This window comes from Chinchilla lanigera, unplaced genomic scaffold (assembly GCF_000276665.1).
Source record: "Chinchilla lanigera isolate Chin_1 unplaced genomic scaffold, ChiLan1.0 scaffold00040, whole genome shotgun sequence".
Lineage (NCBI taxonomy): Eukaryota > Metazoa > Chordata > Mammalia > Rodentia > Chinchillidae > Chinchilla > Chinchilla lanigera.
In genome coordinates this window covers 4,828,169-4,848,610 of record NW_004955441.1, presented here as the reverse complement: position 1 = coordinate 4,848,610, position 20,442 = coordinate 4,828,169, and the positions used below count along the sequence as shown (strand labels likewise).

The window sequence follows — 20,442 nt, the reverse complement described above, 5'->3', positions numbered from 1 at the left end:
ATAGTGAGACCCTGTCTCAAAAAAAAAAGATATGACTGTTTTTTGTTGAGTTTTATACTGGTGAATCAGTTTTATTAAGGCTTTTCTTAAAGTTTGAGTTACTTATCATGTTTTGAGATCATATTTAGGAAAATGATGACTGTCAATTTAACAGATACTGATTCAGACATAGTATTATACATGTAAAAACTGGCTGAAGAAAGTAAGGTACAGTGATTGCAATACATTTTTTTCTTTTAACGTGAATAGTCATCGTAGTTATTTTTTTGAAAAATTGATGTAGGGCTTAGCTGAAAACAAAAGTACTTTGGGACCTGAGGAAGTTCGTAAATCGGCTCTGACCCTGGTTATGGGAGCTCTTGACAACCCAAACCCCATCCTTCGGTGTGCAGCAGGGGAAGCTCTCGGAAGAATGGCTCAAGTAGTAGGAGAAGCAACTTTTATTGCTAGAATGGCCCAATACAGCTTTGACAAGTAAGTGGGGCTCTTGCTAACAAGTAAGTTTCTCAATTAGGCAAAGGTATCTTTTAGTAAGCCATAATTGCTATCTAGACCATATATGGCATGTGACAATATTTTGTTTTTTCATGACCATCTCAAATTTTCAGTCTAATAATTGATTTAACTCTGGACTCTTGGATAGGTATAATACGTCAGGCACTTTCAGTGTGGGGAGGATTTCTAATCTAGCTCTTGGAATCAAGAGTATTAGTCAGATTTCTTAGTTATGTATACTCCTTCAGGAATAAATAATGAAAGCCGGGTGTGGTGGCACACACCTGTTATCCCAGCACTTGGGAGGCTGAGGCAGGAGGATCTGAGTTCAAGGCCAGTCTGGGCTACAAAGTGAATGCAAGGCCAGTCTGAATTGCATTGTGAGACCCTGTCTCAAAAAGACCAAAAAGAAAAAGTATGGTACATATCAAATTTTAAAGACTTTAATTTGAAAAAACAATGTGCAAAATATCAATAATTTATTATATGGATTATATCATATTTTAATATTTTGGATATGTGTTAAAATTAACTTCACCTGTTTATTTTTCCTTCAATGTGGCAACTAGAATATTTAAAATTATGTTTGCAACTTAATGTTATGATCCCAGAAAACATCTATGTTCTATATTATGATTATATGCTGGTTGTATACACTATACAATTATCAAAACTGATTAAATTAGGTACTTTAATACACAATTAGTGGCTTAATTTAGAGAATTTTGCATATAAGTACATCTTAGTACAGCTTATCTAAAAATTAATACGTATTTTTAATTTTTTAATTTATTAAAAATATATTTCACAGAGAAAAAATTTTGACCAATTTTGAGCCCCATTTTATAGGGGCTCAAATTGTAATTATACAGACTTGGAGATACAGTTCAGTGGTACAGTACTGCCTAGCATGTGCAGGGTCCTCTAGGGTTGGTTCCAGCATGCAAGAAGAAGAAAAGGAAATTATAGCGAATTTATTTTATTTTATTTTTTTTTTATTTGTTTGTTTTTTTGGTTTTTCTCTGGTACCGGGAACTGAACCCACTATAGCGAATTTATGAAGTGAATGATAGAATATTTTACTTGATTTTGTGAATATAAATTGTGTGTGTGCATGTGTGTATACGTGAGATGTGCTGGGGATTTAACCCAGTTCCAGGTCCTTGTACGTATTAAGCACATGCTGTATCACTGAGCCACAGGTCCAGCCCCACAAACAGCTTTTTGTTACATTTTCAAAATTCATTATAAGAGCCATCATTGGGGCTGGGGGTTTAGTTCAGTGGCACAGTGCCTTCCTGGCAAGTGCAACATCGTTAGTTCGATTCCTGGTACCGAGGGGGGGGGGCATTATTTTATTAATAATTAATCATAGCTGGGCATGGTGGTACATTCCTGTAATTCCAACACTTGGGAAGCTGGGACAAGAAGATCAAGAGTTTAGGGACAGCTTGGGCTACATAGTGAGACTTGTCTCAAAAAACCAAAAAACAGGCAAAATCAGTTATAAAACTAAGTTTCAAATGAATCTTGGCTTTTCCAGAATTAATTAAAAATCACGAAGGTTTCAGAGTTTTTCTAAAATTACAGTAGACTTTATTCAACTATTTTATAAGAAATATGTGACTTTAACAAACTGTTAAATTATTTTTTAATTGTGTGATACAAGCGATTGCACCTAGGACCTTGCATATGTTAAAGACATGTTCTACTCAGCTGCTGAGTTACACCCTTAGCTTAGCCAGCCAGTTTGTTTTTTAAAAGACAGGGTCTCATTATGTAGTTCAGGCTGGCTTTGAACTCACATTGTAGCCCAGGCTGACCTCAAATTATGTGGCTGTCCTCCTGCCTCAGCCTCCCGAGTCCTGGGATTACAGGCGTTGCATTACCATGCCCAGCTATTAGCCAGCTATTTTAAATTGAAACTCTTTACCTCTTGTTAAGGAATGGAAAAAGAAGTATCATGATTATAATATTTTCTCATTTCCAGAATATTTTTCCTTTTCTGTGTGATTCATGAGCTGGTTATTACTAGAGGAAAATAGAAAAATCTGTCCCTGAAACAGTCTTTTTTTTCAGGTTAAAATCAGCTCGAGATGTTGTATCGAGGACTGGTCATTCACTAGCTCTTGGTTGTTTGCATCGTTATGTTGGTGGTATAGGCTCAGGACAACACCTGAAGACCAGTGTCAGCATCTTATTAGCTCTTGCTCAAGATGGAACATCCCCTGAAGTCCAGGTATAGTAGTACTTTTTCCCCTGGTACTGGCGATTGAACCTGGGGCTTTCTCACTGAACTACATGTCCAACCCTAGTTTTTGAGAGAGGGGTTCCTGAAGTCACTAAGTGGCCTAGGCAGGGCTCAAGCTTTTGCTCCTTCTGCCACAGTCTCTCAGAGTGCTGAGATTACAGGTATGCACCATCACAACCCAGCTTGATTGTTTTTAATTACAAATTTTAAAATAATATTTTTAGAAAGATTATTTACTCTTAAATAATGATAACTCTGATAAGTTAGGAAAAATATATTACAGTATGTTCTTTCCCCATAATTTTATTTAACAAATCTTATTTGTTAAAGTATATAACAAATTTTGGTTTTCAATATAAAGTCTGCCTTATTCTGAAAATTTAACCCATTCACATACACTCTTTTTTGGAGGTTAAGTAGGAAAATTTATTGGAGAATGGGGAATAATAGCTCCTGAGAGACAGGAGGGGTCCTGAATGAATGGGTTGCCCCACATACACTCTTTGAAACATACCTTGTTATTTATTATTCTTTTTACTTGTTTCTCCTCTTGTGCACTTTCTATATGAGTTAGACTGATTTTTTTCTCTAATTATGGGCCTTCCCTCTCTTTCTTGCTCTATTACAGTGATGGCAAATCTTTCAGAGTTTTCAGTGGTGTAAACAGCCCACTGCGGCACATTTGCTTAGGTTTGCCACTACTGCCATGTTATGCAGCCTGCTTCCTGTAACACTGACTGCATCTTCAGGTTTACTCCTTGAATTTTGTTTTTTTGATTCTTCTTGAACGTTTTATACATACATCAATATATATAAGTAACAGGGTCAAGAGCATTTGTGAAAATAGCTGGCAGTCTTGGTTTGCCAGTTCACATTCATCTGCCTAAAAATATTGAGTGTATGCATGTGACATTTCAGTATACTCTTAATTATTCCTGACAACTAAAATGAAGTTCTGTTTTATTTTAGACTTGGTCTCTTCATTCGCTTGCTTTGATAGTGGATTCTAGTGGACCAATGTATCGTGGATATGTGGAACCAACATTATCTCTAGTTCTTACCTTGCTGTTGACAGTTCCACCTTCACATACAGAAGTTCATCAATGTTTGGGTAGATGCTTGGGTGCTATAATAACTACTGTTGGCCCTGAACTACAAGGTAAGTAAATTTACCTTAAAGAAAATAATTGGTGACTTTCAGTTTGCTCAGTGTTGCCATCATGTTGCTTTACGAAATTTTATAATAATAATAACTACTGTCTACTGAATATTTATGTTTTCCAAAAGCCTGGCCCTCAAATTTTTACATGTGCTTTTTCAGAAATTCCTAAAAAAAAAAAAAAAAAAAAAACAACCTATAATATGACAGTATTTTTAAAAGTTTTGATCAGAGAAAAACTTTTTTTTTATATCGGAAATAAAACTCATGACCTTGTTCTTGCCAGGCAAGCGTTGCACCACTGAGCTATATTCCTAGCCCAAGAAAAACATTTTTAAATGAATTTTTTCTTGGAACCTTGTGAAAACAAAGGTAAAAATGAAGTTGTTTTGCCCGGGAATGGACTTTTGTTTGTGGACATTTGTTTGACTTGTTTTTAACTCTGATGATCAAAAACATAGTTTGAAAAATCATTGCCATAAAATAGGTAAGGTTATCTTATTTTTCTATGAGGAAGCAAGCTCACAGATGACAAGTTTTCTCGAGTTGTTCAACTTGTGAGTAGCACCTCAAGCTTATGTTCTTACCACCCCAAAACAATTCACTAATAGCTGAACACTTAAATCAGTGAATTATTGTGAATACATCTGCTATTATATATCAGTTGTGATTATTGTGAATGTATCCATATATAAATCCTTTTCCTCTCTGTCGTTTAGTAAAGCTTTCAATGAGTCGTTTATGTGTGTTTATTGCATTTAATTCTTATAACAATTCAGAGATACTGTAGATGTTATCTATGTTTTACAGATGAAACAGGTTGAAAGAAGATACAAAATTTTCCAAGGCCACACACACACACACATACACACACACACACACACACACACACACACACACGATTCTTTGTTTGGTCTTGTGTAACATTGTTTTACATTGGAAAAAACTTAAGTGACATATTTGGCAATTAAATTATCATATAATAGCATGTGTCATTATCATATACTTTCCCTAATAATCTTTGTAAAAATAGTCATTAATCCTATTAGGAAAGCAGGCTTTAAAATTACTGTACTATATACTAAAGGATAATATTGGGTGAACAGAGAACCAGAGAATGAGAAGTCTTCTGGCTCTTAAAATAAAATAATGATGGTTGCAAAAGAAATAAGTGTAAACACAGCTAAATTTAAGAGTGATGCATTATTGTCATCCAAAGACAGTTGTATTTTGAAATCATTTCTGCAGACTTTCTGTTTTTGAAACAAATTGAATAATAATTATAAGGAGGAATGATATAGAAGATAATCCTTTTAAGGAATATTTTTGTGATACTAATAAAATCTTTGTATTTTATGTTTTTTTATTTTGCTATTAGGGAATGGAGCAACGATTTCTACAATTCGTTCCTCTTGTTTGGTGGGTTGTGCCATCACCCAGGACCATTCAGATTCTCTTGTTCAGGCAGCTGCTATATCCTGCCTTCAGCAGCTTCACATGTTTGCTCCTCGACATGTCAATCTCTCTAGTCTTGTTCCTAGCCTTTGTGTAAGTATAAAGGTGTTTCCTTCATTGATTTATTTTGGGCCCCATATTTTTTTCTTAAAAGATCAGATTGGACCAGAACAAAAAATATAAGTGTTCTGTATTGTGAATTCTAAAGTTTCAGCTTCAACAGTCATTTTATGACTGTTTTATTCACTTTTTTTGTCTCTTAGGAATGCTGAACCGTTTATTTCTTGGCTGAGAATGTGTCACCTGCAATCTTTCCCTTCATAACTTTTCTTTCTTTCTTTCTTTCTTTCTTTCTTTCTTTCTTTCTTTCTTTCTTTCTTTCTATCTTTCTTAAATTAAAAAAAGACGATTTATTTGAAGGTGGGAGAAAGAGGGGAGACATGGCAGACAGCTGGTCTGGATGAGAAGGGAGTATTTGAAAGTGAAACACTCATGGATTTCTTGTCTGCAGCTCCTTTTATTGAGATCCTTGTCCCATGTAGGCTCTTGGAGTCTAATTAGCTCCCTCGCTTGTCTTCATCTTCAGCACTTTTATAGAGAAGTGCTCATTTTCTTATGGGCTTAACTTGAGAGTTTCAGCTGTTAGAAAGTAGAGGAAGACTAACTAAAATCTTTTAGGGTTCTTTCCTCCCTTAATCTTTAGCAGAAACATGCCTCCAGAAAAGAGGAAGGTACAGAGTGACAGGAAAAATTTTCTCCTCAGCAGCAGAGGATCAAGCCAAACGCCAAGAAGTACAGGCTTGACATTTCCCTCTAAAGAGTGTGTGTATAGGGGTGGTGGGTGAGGGTGTCAGGTCAGACTGCCCCAGTGAAACCTATCCTCAAGGTCTTAAGAATGGCTACTGACGCTAATTCTCTTTTAACTGGCAGCTTGAGTCCTGTGATTCATTAATAGGCATTTATATTTTCAAGCTACGAATTAGATTTTATCAAAAAGAATCCATTTTACAAATTCACATTTTAGGGGGTTAGTATCAGTGTCTGCTAGGGGGAGCTCTCACCTTCATTTTCCCTTCATTGCAGCAGGAGCTGCATTATTCTTCTCCCTAGCTGTTTGTGAGTATAAAGGTATTTCCTTCATTAACTTATTTTGGGACCCACCACACTTATTTCTTAAAAGATCAAATTGGACCAAAACAAAAAGTACAAGTGTTCTGCATTGTGAATTCTGGAGTTTTAGCTTCAACAGTCTCCCGCAACAGGACTTATGGAGCCAACTGTGAATTTCACCACAGCTGTCCTGTAGCCAAATCTAACAGCTATTTACTAAATATCTAAAGACTGCCTTTTTGACGTTTGTCCTTCTTTGAGTCCTCATAAAAGTTGTGTCTGGTGAGCGGGCACTGCTGCTCTGCTGTCCAAGTACCTCACTGGCATCCTACAAATTCAGCCCAAGAAAAAAATCAAAGTTTTACCTACCCAGGCAATGTAGCAGTTAAAGTAACATCTGGGGAGAGATGTACACCACACCATGCCACTGCTCTGCTACAACATGCAGCTTCCAGCAATCGTAAACCCGGCATCAGTAAAGAACTAAAGAAGCAGAGTTTAAAATAAAAGAAGATGAATTATTTCAGGTGGGGAAAGGGGGAAGGGAGATATGGCAGATAGCTACTCTGGATGAGTAGGGAGTATTTGAAAGTTAAATACTCTGGTATTTTATTTCTTCAACTTTGATGTGTAACTTCTCCCTATTGCTATCATTGAAATCATCCATTTATTCAACAGATTTACAGATAAGCTGTTAGATGTCAGATACCCTGCAGAGTACTGAAGGAACATTTGTGAATGAGATAAGAACAAGTCTGTATTGTAACAGTATTTAGTTTGCAAGGAAAATGGACAAGAGCTATTAACAAACGATACAGGAGGTAGAAAAGGCTATAGGAGAGTGTAAGACAGCATATAACATGGGGGCCTGTGATGATCCAGGCATTCAGAAATGATTTTCCTGAAAGAATGATATTTAGGCTGTAAGTTGCAGCATAAGTACCAGTCAGTTTGCGGAACAGCATGGAACTAGCATGGAGTAGACAACATTTATATTTGGTCCTAGGGGAAAACATGTGAAGGACCCCAAGTGAGAACGAATGTGATACATTTAAGGAACCAGCTAATCAGCGTGGTTAAGGATGAGAGAGAAGAGGGAACTGTACAGCAGGGTGCAAGATGAAGCTGGATAGTTAGCTAAAGCTGTCTAATTTTAGAGTGTTTGAAAAAAATGTGTAAATGTCTTTGATTTTAGGAAGAGAAATAATCGTAAGATTTTGTTGATAAAAATCCGTAAGAATTTTTGGTATAAGCTTCATGGCCTGTGATTTCTATGCAGTTATTTCTTGAGTTAGAAGTATTATGTTAATAGCATAAAAATACATTATTAGCACTGTGAAGTGGTGATGTTTTCCTCCACTCTGTGATGGCTGGGATTCTTTGTAAAATATATTACTCACTTTATTGCTTAAAAAGCAAAACATGGCATGGAATTTAGTGTTTTCTTGATGAGTCAAATTTATAGTAATAATGATAATGTCTAATATTTATTGAACAGTCATCATGTGCCTGCCATTGTGGTTTGCCCTTTACTTGTGTCAGCCCTTATTTTTACTATATTCCTGTGAGGAATTGCTGTTCCCATTTTACATTTGAGCCAATCAGTGCATAGAGAGACTACGTCACATACCTAAGGCACACAGGAACCAGTGAACAGTGGCAAGATTCAAATCCAGCCTGAGTTCTTCTTTTTTTTAGACGGGGTCTCACTATGTAATTCAGGCTGGTCCTGAACTCACTATGGAGCCCAGGCTGGCCTTGAACTCACGATGATCCTCCTGCTTCAGCCTCCTGAGCAGTGGGATTACAGGGATATGCCACCATGCCCAGCTGAGCCTGTGTTCTTAATTGTTTTGCTGTGCTGTTTTTTAAGTTTTACTTTGTCTTTTAGATTGTACTATATTGGTCCTTTCAGGGACATTTCAGATGGAAAAAAAATCTGTAAGGAAAGGTCCCATTTGCGGCTCTTTTCAGATGTTTATATTTACTTCATTTTGTTTTTTCATTTTAGTACACACACTCTTTTGCTTTAACTCCTTACCACGTATTCTGCAGCTTCACTATTCGTTCACTATATTTGTTTCCATGCGCTTAAAAAATTCAGCAAACAGACTTCAGTAGGACCATGTGTAAAATAAGACGTGCAAAAGATCCTTCTATATTTTCATCTAACTATATGGTATGAGTCTTAGTGCATAGATCTTGGCACAGCCATTTTCTCTGTAACATTTTTTATCTTACTGGTGTTATTTTGCTAAAATTCCACTGTTGACTATATTTTAAATAATCGAGGTAAATGAGGAGCCCAAGTAAAGCACTCGTATTCATTAGGCAAGCAAGATTAAAGAATTACTGTTTAAAAAGTGCCTGGAATTGTTATGCTTTACAGGTTCATTTATGTAGTTCCCATTTGTTACTTCGACGAGCAGCTGTGGCTTGTCTCCGACAACTTGCACAGCGAGAAGCAGCGGAAGTATGTGAATATGCCATGAGCCTGGCAAAAAATGCAGGGGACAAAGAGAGCAGTGGTGGCAGTAAGTTCTTCCATTGGTCAACATTCTTTCTGGTTTAAGTACTTTCATATTTTCAACATCTCAGAATAATCATTTTTAAAACTGGGGTTTTACCCTTATTGTCAGATTAAATTCAAATCCTAAAGATAGGTATAACCTAGAGATCGTAGTTTTGCTTGTTTGTTTGTTTTGTCTTTGTCTTTCACTATGCTGTCCAGGCTGGCCTCACTTTGTAGCCCAGGCTGTCCTCAAACTTTTGACAATCCTCCTGCTTCAGCCTCCCAAGTGCTGGGATTACAGGCATGTGTCACCACATCTGGCTGATTGTAGTTAATTATATGTATAGATAGCTGATTTTGTTGCTATTGTGAATTTATTTGTAAGATTTGCCTTTTACTCGTGACCTGTACCATACAACAAAATCCCATTGAAATTTGTTCATAAAAATTATTTTTCAGATGTCAATCCTTTTGCACCGGGGGTTAGTTCTAGAAGCGATATTCATTGCCGGCATCAAGGTGTTAACATAACAGAAACTGGTCTTGAGGGACTTCTTTTTGGAATGCTAGATCGTGAAACAGATCGAAAATTATGTTCTGATATTCATGACACATTGGGCCATATGCTTTCATCACTGGCAGTAGAAAAACTTTCCCATTGGCTAATGCTTTGTAAAGATGTCCTGGCAGCATCTAGTGGTATGTATTTATGCTCTTAAAATAGTGAAAACTTTTTACCTTTGTTTGTTTGTTTGTTTGTTTGAAACAGAGTCTTGCTATGTAGTGCAGACTGGCCTTGAACTCTCTTATATAACCCAGGCTGACCTCCAGTTCATGGTGATCCTCCTGCCTCAGCCTCCCAAGTGCTGGGATTACAGGTGTGTGACACCACACCTTGCAACTGTTTCACTTTTGATATATAGATGGAAATACATAGATATGGAAATATACATTTATATAAATTTGATTTTATATTTAAAAGTACTGATAATTTTTCATCTTTATACAGTAAATCCCTGTAAAAAACATTAAGGTTAAATTACAAAATAAACTAATAAGCTTCCTATGTATTTTGGAAAATATATTTCAAAATTTTTTGAAAGTTTAAATTTTCATTTCTGAAAATCCCCAGCTACTCTGTAGTACAATATAATATGTAAAACTATTGAAATGTACGTGAAATTTCAGGTAAATGTAATTTACATGAAGATAATTTAAGTTATTCTTTCCTTGATTTTTGATTGTTTAAAGAAAAACCTTGCCAGTTCTGTTTTCTACAGAGTGAGAATTAACGCCATTTCTAAAGCATAATTTTACTGAGATCCTGTAATTTTCCTAATTTTTATTGTAGATATGAGCACTGCAAGTCCCTTAAGTAGTGGAAAAGATGAGGAATCTGAAAAGAAAGATGAAATGGATGATGATACCATGTTTACAACACTAGGCGAGGAAGATAAGTCAAAGCCTTTTGTGGCACCTCGCTGGGCCACTCGAGTGTTTGCTGCTGATTGCCTGTGCCGAATCATCCATTTGTGTGAGAATGCAGACCAGGCCCACTTTGATCTTGCCATGGCGCGCTCTGCTAAACTGCGAAACCCTAAAAGTAAAGTTCAATCAGTACTTTACCCAAAATATTTTTATAGGTTTGAGATATTTTAAGGCTGTATATCATGCTTTAGTCCGTTCTAATTTATTTTAAATTGCCTTATCTTTTACCTTAATTTCTGTTCCCTTTACATACTATCCATTTGTATTTGGAAAAAATTGAAGAAGGTAATCCAAAGAGAAATAATGTGTAGACAAAGAGATCTCTGTGTGTGTGTGTGTGTATATATATATGTATATATATTTATTTATTTGAATCATTTGCCCTAGGAAGATGATTGCAGTAACTTGCAGTTCCTCAGTACATTGTCTTAGTTTTGGTAATGTTTTGTAAAAGGAATGGTAAAACTTTAAGATATGTAAATAAAATGAATGTCTGCAGTTTACGGCCATGGAGATTGAAATTTCATGAGTGCCATGGCAGATAGCAACCTCTCAGATTTCAGAAATCCTATTAGGTAATTCTGAAAAGATGAAAGTTATTTATTACTGAAACCAATTACTACTTTTTATCTTTTGTAAACTTTTTATATTACATATCTTTTGGATTAAATGTTATGGAATTTACAAAGAGATCATCAAATCCGATAAAGACCTTCATTTTACAGTTAAGGAGACCCACTGAATTGAAGCTGAAAGAATAATCCAGTGAGAGACTCCTTGTCCAGTACTGTCTGTCACCCTGAAGACAAATTTTATGTATTGGCAAAACTGAAGTCCATGAATTCAAAATGCCATTCCTTTTATTTTATTGTATATGAAGAGCAGTAGAACCCAAATTTATTTTAAAAACAGACAAACAACAAGTAAAGTAGTAGTATACAGTGTTTAAAATGTGAATCTGAATCAGGATACCAGCAAAGTACAGTATGTAATGAGTATCCTACTCATTATTCAGCAAATATTTACTGAATCCTTTATTATATATTGTGGATACAACCCCAGCCCAGGTGCTCTGCTTTTTTTGAATTTTATTTGATTGGTACATTATCTGTGTGTGTATGTGTGTGTGTGTGTGTGTGTGTATGATAACATTCATCATAGGGAATTTATACCTGTATATGGTATATCTTGCTGCTGCTTTTTTCCCATTCCCCTCCCCTCCCTCCACCCCTCTTCCCCTCCTTATTACAAAAACTTCGTTTCCACTTTTTCTTGTATTCTTTTTTCTTATCCCTTCTTTCCTTTCCTCCTTTCCCTCCCCTTGTTCCTCTTCTCATTTGAACATTTTCTTCCCATTTCCCAGTATCTATTACACATCTAGGTTGTCCTTTAGAACATTTTGGCTTATTATACTTTAGGTTTTTCACACCAGAGAAACAATGCTGTATGTATTATCTTTTTGAGACAGGGTCTCACTCTGCAGCCCAGGCTGGTCTTGAACTCACTTTGGTCTTGAACTCACTTTGTAGCCCAGCCTGGCCTCGAACTCTCAGTGATCCTCCTGCCTCAGCCTGCCAACAGTGCTATATTTAAACATGTGTGTCCAGTTTATTTCACTTAAGAATATGGTCTCAGGGCGCATCCGTTTACTTACAAATCTCTCCAGCTTATCCTTCTTTATAGCAGAGTAGTACTCCATTGTATAAAAAAATGACATCTTTATCCTTTCAATAGTTGATGGGCATTTAGACTGTTTCCAAGATTTAGCTATTATAAACTGTGCCACTAGAAACATGGCTGTGCTTGTATTGCGGTGGTATGATGCTTTTTAACTCTTTTTTTTGTTAAGTTTATGGGTACATTTTCGATATACTTAATAATCATATTCATCATAGAGAATTTGTACTCATACATGATATATTTTGATTGCTTTTTTTCCCAATCCCCTCTCCTCCCTTCAACCCATCTTCCTTTCCCTATTTACAAAGCTTTGTTTCCATTTTATCCTTTTATTTGTTTTTGTTTTTGTTGTCTTTTTGCAACAGGGTTTCATTATGGAGTTCAGGCTGGCCTTAAACTCATTTCATAGCTCAGGCTGGCCTCGAACTCAAAGCGATTCCCCTGCCTCAGCATCCCAAGTGCTGGGATTACAGTTATGTGCTGCCATGCCCAGTTTTATCCCTTTTAAAATTTTTTTTTTCCTTTTTCCATTCCTTCTTTTTTCCCTTTCTCCACCCTAGTTCTTCTTTCTTTTTGAACAATTTCTTTCCATTTCACAATATCTATTATACATTTGGTTCTTACTTACTCTTTCAGTTTCTCATACCAATGAGACAATATGATATTTATGCCTACGAGTCTGATTTATTTCACTTAAGAGTATGGCCTCAAGTTGCATCCATTTACCTAGAAATACCTCAAATTTATGTTTACTTATAAGACAGAGTAGTACTCCATTATATAAAAAAGCCACATCTTCTTTATCCATTCTTCAGTTGATAGGCATTTGGGCTGTTTCCAAGATTTAGGTATTGTAAACTGTGGTGCATATATAAATAAGGGTGTGCATATTTCGCTGAGGTATGATGTTTTTAATTCTTTTGGGAGATACCCAGAAGGGGAATACCTGGGTCAAATGGGATCTCTAATCCTAGTTTTTTGTTTTGTTTTGTTTTTTTGTTTTTTTTTTTTTTTCTTCCGGTACCAGGAATCAAACTCACAACCTCACGCTTGCCAGGCAGGCGCTGTGCTGCTGAGCTAAATCCCCAGCCCCTCTAATCCTAGTTTTTTGAGCAGTGTCCATACTAGTTTTCACAGTGGTTGCACCAGTCTGCACTTCCACCAACAGTGGAGAAGGGTTCCTTTCTCTCCACAGCCCTTCCAGCATTTGTTATTGGTTGATTTCTTGATGATAGCCATTCTTTCTGGAGTAAGATGGAATCTCAGCATTGTTTTAATTTGCATCTCTCTGATAGCCAGTGATGTTGAACATATTTTCATATATTTATTTGCCATTTATATTTCTTCATCTGAGAAATGTGTATTCATCTCAGATGCCTGTTTTTGGGTTAAGTCTTTAAATTTGGGAGATTGGATTTTTTTTTTCAGTTCTTATACAAGTCTTTTGAAGGACAACTGCCTAAAATTTTCTCCCACTCTGTGGGTTGTCTTTCCACTCTGTTGGTGATTTCTTTTGTTGTGTGAAAACTTTTTAGTAGGATAAGATCCCAGTTATTGATTCTTTGTGTTATTTCATGTGCAGTTGGGGTTTTAGTCATGAAATCTTCTCCTACACCTATGTCTTCAAGAGTTCTATTCTGTTTTCCAGCAGACTTAGTGTTTCTGTTATAATAGTTATGTCTTTGATCCATTTCAATTTTAGTTTAGTACATGGTGATAGACGTGGGTCTAGTTTTAGTCTTTGGCATGTGGAAAGCGAGTTTTTCCAGCACCACTTACAAAAAAAGGCTCTCTTTCTTCCAGTGAACATGTTTGGCTCCTTTGTCAAAGATAAGGTGGCTGAATATACTGGAGTTGTTTCTACATCTTTTAATCTGTTCCATTGATCCTCAGGTCTGTCTTTTTGGCCAGTACCATGCTGTTTTTATCACAGTAGTTTTGTATTATATTTTCAAGTAAGGAATTATCTGCCCCCTACCTTGCCTTTGTTGTCCAGAATTGCTTTTGCTATTCTAAGTCTCTTCTGGTTCCAAATGCATTTTAGGATGGTTTTCTGTAATTCTGTGAGATATCCCAATGTTATTTTGATTGGAATTGCATTAAATCTGTATAACAATTTCAGGAGTAATGCCATTTTCACTATATTTGTTCTTCATACCCAAGAACAAGGGATATCTTTACATTTTCTGATCTCTACGATCTCCTTTTTCAAAGTACTATAGTTTTCAATGTAAAGCTGTTATACCTCCTTTGTTAGATTAATTCCTAAGTATTTCACTTTCTTGGATGTTATTGTGAAAGGTATCGTTTCCCTAATTTCTCTCGCAGTGACTTTATTATTTGATGGTTATAATTGATATGTATTGACTTACCCTTGTCATGTTATTTTCCTATTGTTGGTTCTCTTTTTTCCCCCCCTCTGTTTAATCACTTGCCTTGCCTCATGGATTCATTCTGTTGGGGTTCATGGAGTTGCAGTCCTAGTTATCTCTTTCTAGAATGTCCTTGAAATCATTTTGGAGTACTGGTTTCACGGTCATAAATTTCTTCAGATGTTCTTTGTCATGGAAGTATCTCATTTCTGCTTCAGTTTTGAAAGATAATTTTGTAGGGTACATCAATCTGGGTTGGAGGCTATTTTCTTTTAGGCCCAAAATACTTCACTCCAAGCTCTCCTTGACTTGAGGGTTTGTATTGAGAAGTCTGCTGTGATTTTAATGGGTTTTCCTTTATAAGTGAATATTTTCTTCTCTCACACAGCTTTTAATATTCTGTTCTAGTGGTGAATTTCTGGAATTTTAACTGTTATATGCCTGATGTAGTTTTTTTATCATGACTAATTGGAATTCGGTATGCTTCTCTTACTGTATGTCAAATTCTTTTTCCTACTTGTAAAGTTTTCTGCCATTGCTTTTGTGAATAGGTTTTTTATGTTGTTTGAAGTGTCTTCTGCTTTTTCATTGACTTGGATCAGTCTTACATTATTCTTCTTTACATCATCTAGCAGCTCTTGGATTGATTTTTTAATAGTCCCTTGCTATTTTTAAGAAATCTTTCTTTTCATGATTGCTAATTGCAATCCTGTCTTCTAGATCTGATGTTCTGTCCTTACATTGGCTCATTCTGCTGTACTTTCAATGTAATTTTTAATCTGGATATCTGTTTAAATATGTTTTATGGATTTCTTTCCTATGTTATTTTTCTTTCCTATGTTTCTTATCCATTTCTGTCCTATGTTAGGCATTCATGGTTTCCATCATTTTCCTAAGCTCCTCTTTTTTTTTTTTTATCTGTATCTGCTCTGGAGTCACTAAGCATGTCTTTCTTTATGGTCACCCTCTGTGTACTCATCTGAGAAATTATTTCTGATTTCATTTTTTCTACACCTCATTCATCTACTTTGTTACTTCTACTGTTACCACTTGCGAGAGTCACAGTGGGTTCTTTTGAATTGTTCCACCTACTGCTCCCTGGGTTTGTGTCTGGTGAGCTGGAGGTCTTTACATCTTTCTTACATGTCTTCTCATTTTCTTTTTTTTTTAACCTTAATTCCTGAATTATCTCTGTAAATTGCTCATAGCAAGTAGCTTTATTGCTAGTATTTAGTACCCTTTTGAAATGACTACTCAGAGATGTCTTCCAGGTGTAGCTGGCTTTTGAGTTTTGAGTCTGTTGCAAGATCCTACCTCTTCAGTTTATTGAGGATGAGACATTGCTGCCTATTTGGCCTAGCCCCTGCTTCTTTGGCATTGACCTGTAGCGTTTTTTATGACACTTAAGGCAATCTCAGTCTCAGCATACCTGGAAGAACAACTGACTAGAATAATTACATCACCTTGGATAAAGTAGTTCAGTTAGCAGTAACAATAGCATGAAACACAGCCTAGAAAATGACAAACTGTGGTAACTATTAATTTGCCATACGCGCTGGATTTATGGTTATATAACAAAATCCAAAACCAGAAAATTGTGTACATTAAACATCCCTTTGGGAGAAAATTTAAATGGAGTAGGAGAAAAAATAAAGAAATAGAAGAAGATGAGGAGATTAGAAGCAAATTTGGAGGAGAAAGGAAGATTATTTAAACTTGGGGAAAATGATAAAGAAAACAGGAGGGAAAAAGAAGGAAGAAATAAAAACAAAAACAGGACAACAGCCACAGAACCAGAAACAATGTTCACATTCATAAAAACAAGAACAAACGATCAAGGAAAAAAAGTGAAAAAAAAGAAATGAAAAAAAGAAAATAAAAAAAATGTACACTTCAAGTGGTGTCTCTGCTGTCACTTGTAAACAAAGTGAGCTGACAGGGTCCAGATCCATGTTAATTAATTCCAGCAAGGCAGCTTTCGATGTATGGTGAAGTAGTGGATAATCCCTGCAAGCCTGTGTCTTTAGTTCCACTGAAGTTCAGGCTGGTTTCTGGCTATGAGGCCAGAACTGGATTTGTTCAGCCTACAACACTGTGTGCATCCTGATGGCTAGAATTTGCCTCCAACCTGCTTGAACTTGGCTGTTTGACCTCTTGACAGCTTGAATTTGGTTCCACCTCACCCTGACCCTGGGAGCCACTAGAAGGAGGCAGCCTGCAGCTGAGTTCCAGACTCAGCTGGCTGCTCTCCAACATGGGTACTGGCCAATTGCCCTGTCCTGGGAAATACCTGAACTTGAATAACTCACCAGCCACTGCAGTCCACTGTGTCCACTGCTTTGTTCCACTGGTGCATTTCTCTGTGGAGGCCTCTGGGGTAGTCACTGTGCATCTGCAGGTTAGAACTGCCCCTCCCTGCAGGCTCAGGGAGAAAGCGCTGCTTGACACCTCTTCTTTATTGAGGTCTCTCTCGTCACTCTCCCCTTGGGCTTCACTTCTTCATATCCTTGCTGGGTCCCAGTGAGCCAGTTCCCTCTTTCTTCTCTTTCTCATGTTACTATATTCTAGCATCTGTACTCCAAATCTTGGAGAGTTTCTCTGCTGAACACCAGGTGCTCTGATTTTAAGGACTCACATGGTTAGAGTGGACCCAACTGGGTAATTTAACATGATCCCCATGTCAGCATCTATAACCTTAATCCTATCTGGAAAGTCCCTTTTTCCATGAGAAGAGACAAATTCACAGGTTAGGGAGTAGCATATGGACATCTTTGGACAACATTAAACTGTACTGATTTATTACAAGCATAGGGAACAAGAGAATGTATATTGTGTGAATTATAAGTTGCTACATGTGTTTAAGGAATGAACACAATTCTTAGGATGGCTTTCTTTATTTCTTAACTATTTTCTTTTCTCAGTGTTTGTGTCTTCTTGTCCTTTTATGTGATGTCTTAGAGATCTTCCCAAGTTTTCCATTTACACATTGATAATGTTTTATTCTTTTCTGCTTCCATAGTGAATCTTGAGTTGGCTGGTATCCTTTTAGTGTTCTTGTAACCTTTATACATTTTCCCCATGTCCATTATAGCATATTTATTTCATACTTTAAGGTGTTCTGTTTTTATTTAGTAATAGACAAGATTTTTTTACATTCTTTTGATACCAAATAATTTTGTAAATTTTATTCTGGTTTTTACAGAAAATTGCTTTCAGAGTTTAATACTTTCTTTGAACCTTTAGGATCTGTCTTTTCTCTGGTTATGTTTTCTTCATAGGCTTACTTGTTAACATATCCTTAAAAGAGGGGCATGCTCTCCCTATTTGGAATTTGCTCACAGTGTGGTACTGTGTGGGGTTTGATTGTCGTATTCTCTGTCTTTGCTTATGGAGTACATCATAGCTATAGCTGCATGGTAAGCGGATCTTATAGCTCTCCATTTAGATTCTGGTGTTGGGTGTGCTTTCTTCTTTGGGTCTAAAACAGGAACCATTCTAATTTCTGAACACTCATGGCAGAGACCACCAAAAATTGTTGACCCAGTGCATGTTTTCCAGGCTCTTTCTGTAGCTCCCTTAACTACCCATCTTCCTATCTACTGTGTTTTAGCTATAGGGAATTACTTCCTAAATGTGGTAAACCTCTGCCAGCTCCATAATTCTTTCCCTGTTTGTGATCTTCCCAGTCTTCCTTCCCATTCCCAGACTTCAGGAGTTCATCTTCTTGGTTTTTAGAAAAGAGATGTGTCTGAGGAAGGTTGAAAGCAGAGAAAACAGTTGGGGAAAGCAGCTCTCTCAGTTGAAGGAGTTAGTTTTTGATAATCGTAGACTTTGTGAATTGGGTCACAGAGTGTATAGGAGGAATAATAGATCTTTTTACTTACTTTTAGGTTGGTATAGTATGAATAGACCATTTTAATCCATTTCTTTCTGTCTTGAAAATTGTCTCCCAAATTCTGGCAGCAGTTTATGATGTTTTAAAAATTCGGTGTGTGTTTTCGTCTCTCTTATCTGAGGAAGCATTGTAGGCTTCCAGCCAGATGTTTGCCTCTCTTCTCTTGCTGCCCACCCGCAAACCAACATATACTTGTTTAAAATGTAGGATTCTAAATTAATATTTTAGGTGGCACCTCAAAAAAAATTGAAGATACATGCTTGTAACCTTTACAACAATAACAGTGAAAACCTATTTAAATAGTAGCTGATAAGCAATCAGATTGAGTCATAGAATTGCCTCTGCTTTAAAATGACTGAGAAGGCTGAGGGTCTAGCTCATTGGTAGAGCACTCACCTAGCATGCATGAGGCCCAGGTTTTGATCCCTAGTACAATAAAGGAATGAAGGAAGGATGGACGGACGGACGGACAGACTGATGGATGGTCAGAAGATTTTCAGAGTCTTGTAGTTTCCAGCTAAGAACTTTAAGAGTACTTAAATTTGATAAATTTTTTGTAATTTAATTTTTATTGGTGCATGTTAGTAATACATAATGATTATATTCCTCTTGGAGAGTTGGTACATATACATAACAGTGATAAATTCTTTAGATGACTGTTGCTGCTACATATTTTAAATTCACTGATCTTTAGTATCTAGTCTCTATTAATCTTATCTAGTATATTTTTGATTTGAAACATTTTATTTTATAGTCTCCTGTGTGGTTTGTTTCTTCATTTCTTCCTTCATCATGTTCATACTCTTTTCTTTTTTGAACATAAGAAACATATTTAGCTGTTTTAAAGTCCCTGTCAGATAATTTTGTTACTGCTTTCATTTTCAGTCCTCTTTTTGCTTACTGACTCTGTCTCTGTCTCTCTCTGTCTTTCTCTCTTTCTGTTATGAGACATACTTCCCTACAATTTTGCCTTCTTAATAATGTTTTATTGAGTGTCAGACAATCTAAATTTTATATTAATGCTGGATTTTGCTGTGTTTCTTTAAATGATACCAGGATTTGTTCTGGGATGAAGTTAAAAGGTCTTTTTCCTGACTGCAAAGTTTTATTTTATTTTTGTAGGGATAGACAGACATCCTGAAGTCCAAATCCACCCAATAAAGTTTTATCAGAGCACAGCATACTTATTTCTGTATATACTGTTCGTGGCTGCTTTTTTATTGCAAGAACAGAGTTGAGGAGTTATGATAAAGGTTATATTATCCATAAAAACGAAAAACATTTACTGCCTGGTCCTTTACTGTGAAAGTCTTCTAAATGCTGTTCTAAAAGAATTGCAAATTTGTTTGGGAAAGTCATGCTAAGCAAGTATTTTTCTTGTGACTAGCACTGTAAAGTCCTGTAGTCACCTATATTAACATACTGTGTAAAGCTGACTGTTCACAGGCATGTGCAGCTTGCAGTCTGCGCTTTTTTTTGAGTGAGGAGAAATTGTCTTGGACCACATATAAACCTAATAAACTATGTAACATAAACTATGTAATATAGTTAATGCATATAAACAGTAAAACTTTTTAATAATTTGGTTATAAATATATAAAATAAATATGAAAATTTGTTATTACAGGTCGAACACACATATGAATGGGAGTTTTCTTGAAAGAATATTTTTGATTTTTTAGAACACATCATGTAGGTCATAAGTGCTTTATCAGAAACGTGTTTTATATTTTTTATGTTATAGCATTAATTTTTGGAAAAGCTTTCCTTTTTGCCTTCTATTTTTATTTTTAGATGACCTCTTAGTACTTCATCTCTCTGACCTGATTCGCATGGCATTCATGGCGGCAACTGATCATAGCAACCAGCTGCGAATGGCTGGGCTCCAGGCTCTTGAAGACATTATCAAGAAATTTGCATCTGTGCCTGAGCCAGAATTTCCAGGTCATGTGATTCTGGAGCAGTATCAAGCTAATGTGAGACTTTCTATTTGTTTTAGAAACTTAAAATCAATCTTTTGAGGGA

The 20,442-nt window shown here is 36.2% G+C and overlaps 1 protein-coding gene across 2 annotated transcripts in view; it reads left to right on the top strand.

Annotated features, from left to right (window-relative positions):
• Nucleotides 1-20,442, top strand: part of Heatr5b (HEAT repeat containing 5B) — an 88,002-nt gene that overhangs the window by 30,708 nt on the left and 36,852 nt on the right. For both annotated transcript variants that reach the window (XM_005390863.2, XM_005390864.1), the window contains exons 19-25: nucleotides 2,575-2,734; nucleotides 3,716-3,905; nucleotides 5,284-5,453; nucleotides 8,860-9,004; nucleotides 9,442-9,681; nucleotides 10,334-10,585; nucleotides 20,212-20,393. In XM_005390863.2, the coding sequence (XP_005390920.1) occupies nucleotides 2,575-2,734; nucleotides 3,716-3,905; nucleotides 5,284-5,453; nucleotides 8,860-9,004; nucleotides 9,442-9,681; nucleotides 10,334-10,585; nucleotides 20,212-20,393 (1,339 nt within the window). The remainder of the gene's footprint in view (nucleotides 1-2,574; nucleotides 2,735-3,715; nucleotides 3,906-5,283; nucleotides 5,454-8,859; nucleotides 9,005-9,441; nucleotides 9,682-10,333; nucleotides 10,586-20,211; nucleotides 20,394-20,442) is intronic.